The following is a 10,750-nucleotide window of genomic DNA, read 5'->3' as shown; positions in this document are numbered from 1 at the left end:
CCCCCCCCCCACCTCTCTCTAACATTCAGCAGCTCAAACCCTTGTCTCTCAAATTCTGCCTAAATTCTCTCCTCCTTACCCTGTGCCACCTTTGACTAAGTTTTTGGTCCCCTGTCCTGAATACTTCCATATGTTGCTCCAAGTTCAATTTTGCTGGTATCCACACCTGTGGAGCGTTATGTATTGTATGCAGCAAAACAAGGTATTGCCTCTGGGTTAGTTGATTATCGATTGAAGTGCACTTAATGAGAACAATTTGAGAGAAAGCAGCGTTACTGTGTGGATTGTGCTGTCCTCCAGTGAAACTGATGTCAGACCCACATCATCTCATTATTTAAGGAGGGGTGGACCTGGATTGGAGGCAACCCAATGAAGGTTGCCTAGACATTCCAGGGAGGTAGGGTTGTCTTATGAGGGAAAATCAATAAAACTACAACCTAACCAGCTGCTGTTTAAAGTTGAGGAAGCAGGGAGCTTGTAAGTCTACTTTAGCGATATCTGGGTGTGAAGGATACTAGCAGATCAAAGGTGTAGATTGGAAGTTTAACTTCGGGAGGAAAAAAAGATAGTGAGCTTGTAGAGGGTTTAAATATGTGGATCTGGATCACGTCTCGGCTGACTTAGGGTCCCTCATATTAAAGGGTGGAGGAAGCTTGAAATTTCCATTACATGGATGTCCATATGTAATGCTTGTCCAGAAAATATTGGGTGGATTGTCAAACATCTCTGGCATTCTGCAGTAATTGAGGATTTCTGGTCAAAACAATGCGCTACTTGTTTTAGTCTTTCATGGGATGTGTGTCATGGGTAAGGCCAGCAGTTATTGTCTGCCTGTAACTGACCTTGAAGGTCAGGCTAAGTTGAGTCACTGTTGAACTGCAATCTAAGAGATGTAGGTACATCTGCCATGCTGTTGGGACGTGAATATTGGACAGCACTGTTTCTGCATTGGAATATGACTGAGTGCATGTTTCTCGCAAACACTAAGCTCTTGATGTCCAGGGCATCCATCATTGAAAGCTAGTCCCATTTGCCTGCGTTTGGCCCATATCCCCCTCAACCTTTCCTATCAATGTACCTGTCAAAATATCCTTTTAAACATTGTAGTTGTACTTGCATCTACCACTTCCCCAAGCAGATTAGATTAGATTAGATTACTTAGTGTTGAAACAGGCCCTTCGGCCCAAGTCCACACAGACCTGCCGAAGCGCAACCCACCCAGACTCATTCCCCTACATTTACCCCTTCACCTAACACTGTGGGCAATTTAGCATGGCCAATTCACCTAACCTGCACATTTATAAACCTCTTCTAGTTTTGGGCTCCCCTATCAGAAGGAATGGAACTGGTTATGTTCAACTGCTAGTCAGGTAGTTGTGTGATTGGAGTTAGGTCTGCAGCCCTTCAACAGAGACCTGTTTGGAGAACTAAGGAAAGAGTTTGGTGTTAGCACCCCTTCCCAGACTTGTCTCCACTTCTCCAATCAATAACCAGTTACACTGGCCTAGTATTTGCAGTAGCAGAGCAACTAATTTGTAGAATTGGAATTGAGCCTGGGATTTTGGGATGTGAATTTATTTATGCTGTTTGAGGCTAAATCCAAGAAGGCTTACTGCTATGGATGAGTAATGGAGAGAGGTGGAAGTGATGAGTCTAAGAATGAAATGGCATGAGAATTGAACATGGAAGTCAGATGAGTAGTTGCTACCATGAAACCACTGTAGATGCTGGAAATCTGAAACCAAAACAAATTGCTGGAGAAACTCAGGAAATGTTTCAGAACTGAGTTGTAGCAGAACTGAAGAGTTGTCACTGGACTCAATGGTTCACTTTTTTTTCTCTACATGCTGCCAGACCTGCTGAGCTTGTCCAATGTCTGTTTTTGTGTGGCATTGTTTCTGCCCTTTTGATTTTTTTTGGGGGGTGGAGTGGTGTTGATCTTGGTAGTGTGTGAAGGGCTAATGGAAGGAAAGACAGCTGCCAAATCAGATTATTGTAGTGCCTTTCACAGCCTTGGGAAACCTGAAAGAATTTACAGCCAATAGAACATACTGTGGGCAGTTCACTTGCTCAGCATTGTGGCATCTTTCATAGTCATTTTGAACACATGAGGCTCTGCTTTAAGAGATGGCACCTCTGACTTTGCTGCCTTCCCTGGTCATTTTGGGGGGTGGCACTTGTCTGAAGACTTGCATTGTGTATGTAATGGGAGGAGAGGAGGGCGTGATGAATTTGAAGATACTGCCAATGACACTGTCTGGAAAGTGGTTCTGAACTCGAGTGACTCAGTAATGAGTGGCACATGCAACAAATGTATGATCTGATCAAAGAAGTATTTGCTTCTCATCAAACGTATTGATGGGGATTTACTGAACTGGAATAAATGCAGCGATGGCAGAAAGCCTGCCTGGTTTAATATCATTTGTGTTATGTACTGAGTGAAGTTGGCTGAGACTTGACAGTGGTAGTAATGATTTGGGACAGTGACTAACTTGGCAGATAGTCTGTTCTAAACACAGCACTTCCTGCTTACTAATGGAATGACTAGGATTTGTACCCCCACCCCCTCCAGTGCTCTGGCATATACCTGGGTGAGCATTGGAAAGCTGCATTTTGACTTTTGTCCGGTACCATTCTTCCTCAGCTGCCAGGGCACGTGCCATAATGACCTCACGTAATGTTCTCACCATGTTTAACTTTGAGACCAATATATTGGGTAAAATCCTGGTGTGATGTAGGTTTGGCGCAGTAGGTTGTATCCCTGTCTCTGAATTCCAGGTTTGGCTCCCACTGCAGGATTTGCAGTGCACGTTTTATATTGTGGCCAGTCAAGTTGAGGATCAACTTGTAAACCTTCCCAGTGCACATGAACGGTAGGCAGTAAAAACAAGAGATTTCTGGTTAGTCATGTGGCCAAAGGAAGTTTGGGGTCTTTGCTTTCACTGCTGACAACTCAGGGCTACAACATACATTGTGTATATTGCCATGGCAACTTGAACTCCTTAGGGGCCAGTTGGATTGGTGATTTGGTGTCAAAACCACATGGTACAATCCTCATTTTAGCCTGCTGCCTTGCTGTATCTGTGGTGGTGTAAATCAGACTGGCTCTTGGCCCACAAACTCCCTTGAACAGGAAAACCATAGTGTGTTGTGTTGGAGGTTCCTGGGCTGGTTTAGGAGTGATGAGGGAACCTGTGATTCTGTTTGAGCAAAGCTGTGTGTCGGGGTTTGTATAGAATTCTTGTAATGACTTTATTTAACCTGCTTGACTTTTCCTTCTTAGGGAAAACTAGCATTTTGCACTAATCTTTTTCAATTGCCATTCATCGCTATGAATGGAAACTCTCATGAGCAAATTTAAAAATCTCTCAACACCAGGATATAGTCCAGGTTTAATTGGAAGCACTAACTTTTGGAGGGCTGCTCCTTCATCAGGTGGTTGTGGAGTATAAGATTGTAAGGCAGAGTTTATAGGAAATGTTTACAGTGTGATGTAACTGAAATTATACATTGAAACAAAGCTTGATTGTTAAGTGTCTCGTGTTAGAATGACCATGTTAGTTTCACTTTTCATTCGTTAATCACAAAACATCTTTTGAAAGTTACATTCTCCGGTTAGGTTTAACAAGATACTGTCCTAGATTGGTCATGTGAAAATTTTTATTGATTTTCTTTGTATTTATGGTTGGGTAGCCAGAAACACTCATACAGAAAATACTCCCCAAATGCAGATTAGGATTGCGGAGGGAGAAAGGGAATGGGTGACCAAAACGTGGAGAAAGAGCAGGAAGGCAGTGCAGGTGTCCCCTGCAGTCATCTCCCTCCAAAACAGGTATGCTGTTTTGGATACTGTTGGAGATGGCTCACCAGGGGAAGGCAGCTGTAGCCAGGTTCATGGCACCGTGGCTGGCTCTGCTGTTCAGAAGGGTGGGAAAAAGTGTGGAAGGGTTATAGTCATAGGGGATTCAACTGTAAGGGGATTAGATAGGCGTTTCTGTGGTGGAAAAGACTCCGGAATGGTATGTTGCCTCCAAGGTGCATGGGTCAGGAATGTCTTGGATCAGCTGCAGAACATTGTGAAGGGGGAGGGGGAGCTGCCAGCTGTTGTGGTGCACATAGACATCAATGATTATCGGTAATCAACGGGATGAGGTCCTACAAGCAGAACTTGGGGAGTTAGGAGCCAAGGACCTCCAAGGTAGTAATCTCAGGATTGCTACCAGTGCTCCGTGCTAGTCAGGGTAGAAATGGAAGCATCAGTAGGACGAATGCGTGGCTTGAGAGATGGTGCAGGAGGGAGGGATTCCGATTTTTTTGGGGCGGTGGGACTATTACCAAAATCAGATGGTCTACACCTGGGCAGGACTGGAACCAATGTCCTTGAGGGTGCTTTTGCTAACACTGGGGAGGGTTTGAACTAATGTGGTGGGGGGATAGAAATCAAATGATAGTGGGCAGTATGGAGGTAGTAACTAAAGCCTGTAAGGAACTAGATAATGAAGTCAGCGTGACTAAGGGGAAGAGTAGGCAGGGAGCAGATAATGAACACGCAGGGTCAGGTGGTTGAGATGCGTTTGTTTTAATATGAGAAGTGTAGTAGGTAAGGCAGATGAACCTAAGGCTTGGCTTAGTACCTGGGAGTATGATGTTGCTATTACTGATAGTTTGATTCACAGATAAGTGAATGGGCAGGGAGCAGAGGGATACCGATTCTTGGAAAATAGGTGACAGGTTTAGATAGAGGCAGCAGGCTTGGAAGGCTGAGGGCCTGGTCCTGTGCTGTAATGTTTTTCTTTGACTCTACTCCCTTTGTATTGGGAGGTGGCATTCTGGTGTAATTTGGATAAAATGCTACTTGGCAGAGGGTTTAAATGTCTGCTCGTTTTGAAAATGGGATGTTCTTCAGTGCACATGAAGGAAAAGGATGATTTTCATCGATGAGGTGGTGCATGTTGAGCTCGGTGTGCAGTCAGATATTATTCCTCCTTTGTGATCTTTGATTCTGCGGTTCATGTTGCTGGTATCTGACATGCCACTTTGGTTCAGAGGGGTTTATCCACTGGTTAACCAACATGAGTTCCTTACAAGCCTATCTAAATGGAACCTAGTTGTGGTGTGTCCTTGCTCTGTACTTGTTTTGTACTGAGCTTTCACTAGAAGCTTCCTATGAAGAAAGATGGTGAGTGGCTCTGTTCCTGCAAGTATTAGATGCAAGTATTCTCTCACATCAGCCTCACTGTGGGCTGCCTCTAGTCTTGGCATTCATGACTGAGATTGATTTCACAAGCTCCAGTAGTTGCTGGCTTTTTATAGCGCTGCCCTTTTCCCTCCTACATGCTGGCTGGCCAGTCTGGATTAAAAATAAACCAGCATGAAACTTTTAACTTCGCCTTTGTTTCATTTTCTTCTAAGTTCCAATGTCACGGTTTTAAGATGATCTCCCCTTCTGTCTTTCAAGCACCACTTATCCCTCGCCCCCAAACAAACTGAGGGCACATGGCCAGGATTTGGAATGAATAGGTTGCTTTCCACATGTACTACCAAGTTAAGTAAGAGTTTTGTTCGGAAAATAGGGAGAATGTGGAACTTCCTCCCAAAGGGAGGAGCTGGGGTGTATATCAATATAGAAGGGGAAGCTGGATAAACACACCGAAGAGAGAAATTGAAGGATATACTGAGGATGAGATGTGGCTTGTTTGGAGCAGAACCCAGACGATAGCTGGCCCATGTGGTCTGTTTCTGGGTGAAGTAAATTATAAATAGTAATTGTACAACTGACTTGCTAAGTTAACATTACCTTCCATGTCGAAGGTACTTTTTATTAATCCTCTTGTGCAGACTCTGCCCTGATTTTCTCATCTTGTTTTGTTTGGGACCTTTATAACTGTAGTTGGTGACAACCTGAAGTGCAGGGCCGGGTGCAGCCTTTGCATTGACCCCTCAAGGGCAGCTGATTGTGTGGTAGTGGACCTTTGTGCAGCTGTTCAAGTTTTCAGCACCGGGGTGAATTAGTCATTTTGGAACAGTTCTCTGGTCATCTGCTCAGTATAGAAACATTCCTTCAGTTTACAGTTCTGCTATTTTAAAACCACGCTCAGATGTGTTCACTACTGATTGTTCCAATGTGATTTTGTCCGGACTGGGTCAGGAGATGGAGTAAGAAAGATTTTAGTGTCACACTGATAGTGGCCGTATCTAGGCCAAAGTGAGGATCCGAGTCAAGAGTGTGATGCTGAAAAAGCACAGCAGGTCGGGCAGCATCCGAGGAGCAGGAAAATCGATTCAGGAAAAAGTATTTTGTCAGGAAGGAGTGGCCGTATCTGTCAATCCAGAGTAATCCACTAGGTTTCGAGAGCTCAGTCATTTTGATTGAGGGCAAGTGTGGGTTTAATACTACCTCCTTCATTAATTCACAGGATGAGGGGCATTGCTGGCTAGGCAGCATTTATTACCCATGCCTAATTGCCCAGGGGCAGTTAAGAGTCAGTCACATTGCTGTGGGTCTGGAGTCACATGTAGGCCAGATCAGGTAAGGACAGCAGTTTGCTTCCCGAAAGGACATTAGTGAACCAGATGGGTTTTTGTGACAATTGATAATGGATTCATGGCAATTATTACAATCTTAATTCCAAATATTAATTAAATGTAAATCCTGCCATGTGCCATGGTTGGGTTTGAACCCATAGATTCCCTTTGCATTGACCCCTCAAGGGCAGCTGTTTGTGTGGTAGTGGACTTTTGTGCACAGTGTGGAAACAGGCCCTTTGTCCCAATAAGTCCACACCGACCCTCCGAAGAGTAACCCACCCAGACCCATTTCCTCTCCCCAATTATTCTACATTTACCCCTGACTAATGCACCTAACCTGCACATCCCTGACATTATGGGTAATTTAGCATGGCCACCTCACCTAACCTGCACATCTTTGGGCAACCCAGGTCTCTAGAACATCGGTCTGAGTTAACAGTGCAACGATAATACCACTAAGGCCATCACTGTTCCAGGACACATCTAATATCTCTCCAATAGCTTGGCTTCTATACCAGACAAATAGTTCTTTCAGAACAGGGACTGGAAAGATGGTGATTCACCTCACCCAAATAGATGTTTGCAAGCTATTTGTAATGTAATTTAGCTTTGCCCATTTATCTTTTGGGTCTGTGGGGAATCTGAAATCTAGGTTGAAGTGTGCTGAGGGGGTTTGAGTATTGAAGATGGCGTCAGTAGATTACTTTTAGTTTGCAGAACAGCTAGTATTCCAGTGTGGCAGAAAGTTGGTGACATGCCTGTCAGCAAAGATCACTCTATACTAGGCTTAACATTAGATTCCAGGATTCTGAGAGATGATAACGTTTGAGTATATTTGAAGCACTTAGTGAATTATTGAATCATTCTGAACTTTGGTTAGAGTGCTAGGGGTGAAGGAGGTGCAGTTTTGAGGCCTGTAATTTAGTATTAGTTCTTGGATGGCATATAATTGTTTTTGAAATATATTCCTGATGGGATTCTGTGATCTAATATGTTGGAGGATTGGATAGTGAAGTCACAGCTGATTTTTAAATTTGTTCTTTTCCTCATTCTTTCTATTGCCTAGATTTTATTTAATTTGTCTCTTTTTCTCTTTTTTTTCTCTCAGGGATTTGTCAAAGATGTTCATGATGATTCCGTCACCATTGCCTTTGAGAACAAGTGAGTACTGCTATTTTGGCTGACTTTTTTTCACCACCTCTCTTGGGTTACTGTTCTGTAACCATCACACAATCCTGCAGTCTATTTTCCAGGTGTGTATCCTATGCTATCAGCCTCCTGTGATTCTACTGTTGAGGAGACACACTCCACTTGCCAGTAAACTACTACAAACAATTCCATGTCCAATCAGTAATAGAGGAAAATGGCAATTATAACCTGCAATGGGCACTTCATCCTAAATGACTGGGTGATGCTCTGTTTTGTGTGGATGTTGCTGTCAGGGGGGACAGGACAGCTGGATTAACTGGGTTGGATGGGGAGGGGTGTGGATTATCATTGAGTGGTGGTTACCTGGCTTGTTAGTTGAAGCACAGTCTGGTTGTCACTGGGTGTCTGTAGTGCAGAGTAAAGTATAGTACCCTCAGTGACAGGGGGACTTGGGCCATGTTTATGAAGTGGCACTGTCAGGGCAGGATGATCTCTGTGAATTTCCATCTGCTATTTACCTCCTGAGTTACACACAGTTTGGTGAATTTCACTGTTTATATTGGTAGAGTTCTTGTGTTTGTAGTGAGAGTCTAACTTTGTAAGCTTGGCAGTTCAAACAATCCATTGTTATTTCAGGTTGCATTCCTACTTTCCACAGGGTTTTCCTTGAAGCTGGAAGCATGTTTCTTTCTAGGAATGTGGGCATTACTGACATTTCCAGCCTCAATTTAATTGCCCTACTTGAACCACCACAGTCCGTATATCTATGCCTATCAAGAAGGCGCTCCAGTATTTGACCCAGGGACCATGAAGGTATGGTGGTGTAGTTCTGAACTAGAATGATGTTTGATTGCTACCCTTACCTTTTCAGTTGTAGAGGTTGCTGTTTGGAGGAGTCTTGATTTGCTCAGTGCAGCACAATGGGTGGAATGTCAGTCAATGGGTTACTTTCCACCTGGATGGTGTCCAGCTCATTGTGTTGTTGGAGCTGTATCATTAAGGCAAGTGGAGAATATTCCATCACACACCTGACTATTGGTTAAACACTGGCAAATGGGACTAGATCAGTTTTTAGTATCTGATCAGCATAGGCGAGTTGGACCCAAGGCTCTGTTTCTGTGCTGTTTAATTCTATGACGAATAGGCGTTCGTGAGTCGCGAAGTGAGTTTATCTAACTGCGAAATACCACCGTGTATGTATAAAACATTCCCTAGCTCGGTTTTGTCATTAGTCTGATGCAAGCTTCGTGGAAATGCAGTTCCAGTCTTGCTTCTGACCAGTTGCTCTGTTTGATGCTAGTTCTGATTTATAATTAAGCCATTTTGCCTATGGTGATCCATAGGCTTACCAGCCTCACTTGTCATTAAATTGGATTTAAAGGGGATAGTTGATTTCCTTTTTGATCAGTTCTCCAATATGTTGCGTTGATGGAACCCCATTTTCAAATGGATTAATGGCTGATCTTGGTCCTGCCCTTCCCTCAGTTACTCAAGAGAATGCTCTTAACTGTGTGTGGGAAGTGCTTGTTCTTCATTCATGGGATGTCAGTGTCGCTGGCTAGGCTAACAGTTAATACTTATCCCGTCACCCTTGTTAAAGTGAGGGTGAGCTGTCATCTTAGTTGTTGCTGCTCTCAGTGTAGGTGGACTTTTGATATGTTTAGGGAGGGGTGCTGAATGCTTTTGAGGAAATGTGTGCTTGCTTTGGGCTATCAGTGAGCTGGGTGGGCCTGATTTTGTCTCCTTGTACACCCCCCTCCTAGTTGAGACAGTCAACAGAACCACAGTGTATGTAGCAGCCATCCTCCAGTTCGCATTTCACTTTTCACTCGAGACTCTCAAAGGTTTCCACTGGACCAAGCAGACCACAGTTTTAAGAACCTCTGCTATAGAAGTTTGTAATAATTTTCATTTGTGTATTTACCATGGTAAATCAGCCCTGAGGTTGTTTTCTAAGGTAGGCCACAGTTTGGACAGTTTCCTGACACTAACAGAATTACGAACAGGAAGACAGCCCTGTGTTTCAACACAGCCAGAGGCTGGGGTAGAGGGAAAAGATGGTCAATAACCCTCTATCACAGGCTAGGCCAGCAGAGACCAGTGCTCCAAATACAATTGCAGTCACCAAACAAAGCTTGCTAGAAGCATGACACAGAAACCAGTCAAAAGAATAATAACTACAACTATTGCAGCATTTTTGCTGGAAGAGAATTCCACAAATAAGATCTCTGGTGCAGATAATTGAAGGAAAAAAAGGCTTAAACCAACCCAGGTCACCATAGCCTCAACTAGACTTCAATGGTTTTCCTTTTGCTGCACAGATGTCGCTCACTGGAGTCTGTCAGCCTACCTCTATAACCTGCTCACAGATTTCTCTTCATGACTGGGTCTACCAAGCAGTCATCAGCAATGGTTCAAAGTTCATACAAACATTTGAGCTACAGAAAGGTAGGCCATTCAGCCCATCAAGTGTAATCCCCTATTGTGTCAAGCTGGTCCTGGCTGATTGGAATCCTCCACATGCCCGCAGCAGGCTCACAGGTCACATTTATTGTAACTGCTGCTGAGATAATAAAATGTCAATTACAGATGAGTAATTAATGATATTGAATCAGCCATGCCCCAAGGATAACACAGGCAAATAAAAGCATTGCAGTGCTGAAAGAGCTATAAATACACAAAATAATATCACCATTTGCAAACCATACAATTGGAGTCCCAGGATTCCATTATTGTGTCGAGTGGCTACAGACTCTTGCCGGATTTGAAATGGAATTTAAAGTAGAAACTGGTTTGTTTTACACCAACTGACAATAATACAGAAACTAAGAGTGCTTGCGTGTAGTGTTTTGAGTGAGTTTTTAGGACATTAAGCATTCTGAACCCAACTCTTTCTTTCCCCCTTTCCCCCGCCCTCTCGCTCTCCACCCCCTCTCTCTCTCTCTCTCTCTCCGTGTCTCTCTACCTGCCTGCCTCTCCATCTCTCTCTACCTGGCTGCCTCTCTCTCTCTCTCTCTCTCTCTCTGTCTCTGTCTCTGTCTCTGTCTCTCTCTCTCTGTCCCCCTCTCTGAAC

At 43.8% G+C, this 10,750-nt stretch overlaps 1 protein-coding gene across 3 annotated transcripts in view; it reads left to right on the top strand.

The window, feature by feature from the left end:
• The window catches only part of LOC122544285 (fragile X mental retardation syndrome-related protein 1-like), a 75,749-nt gene that overhangs the window by 24,554 nt on the left and 40,445 nt on the right, over window positions 1–10,750 (top strand). For 2 of the 3 annotated variants that reach the window (XM_043683363.1, XM_043683362.1), the window contains exons 1-2: window positions 164–202; window positions 7,637–7,689. In XM_043683363.1, the coding sequence (XP_043539298.1) occupies window positions 179–202; window positions 7,637–7,689 (77 nt within the window). In that variant the 5' untranslated portion in view covers window positions 164–178. Of the gene's footprint in view, window positions 1–163; window positions 203–7,636; window positions 7,690–10,750 lie in introns of those variants that run through there. The other variant, XM_043683365.1, reaches the window with a different exon arrangement.

The sequence above is a fragment of the Chiloscyllium plagiosum genome, chromosome 48 (genome assembly GCF_004010195.1).
Source record: "Chiloscyllium plagiosum isolate BGI_BamShark_2017 chromosome 48, ASM401019v2, whole genome shotgun sequence".
NCBI classification, from domain to species: domain Eukaryota; kingdom Metazoa; phylum Chordata; class Chondrichthyes; order Orectolobiformes; family Hemiscylliidae; genus Chiloscyllium; species Chiloscyllium plagiosum.
Note: the sequence above shows the minus strand (reverse complement) of the source record. Positions and strands in the feature narration are given on the sequence as shown.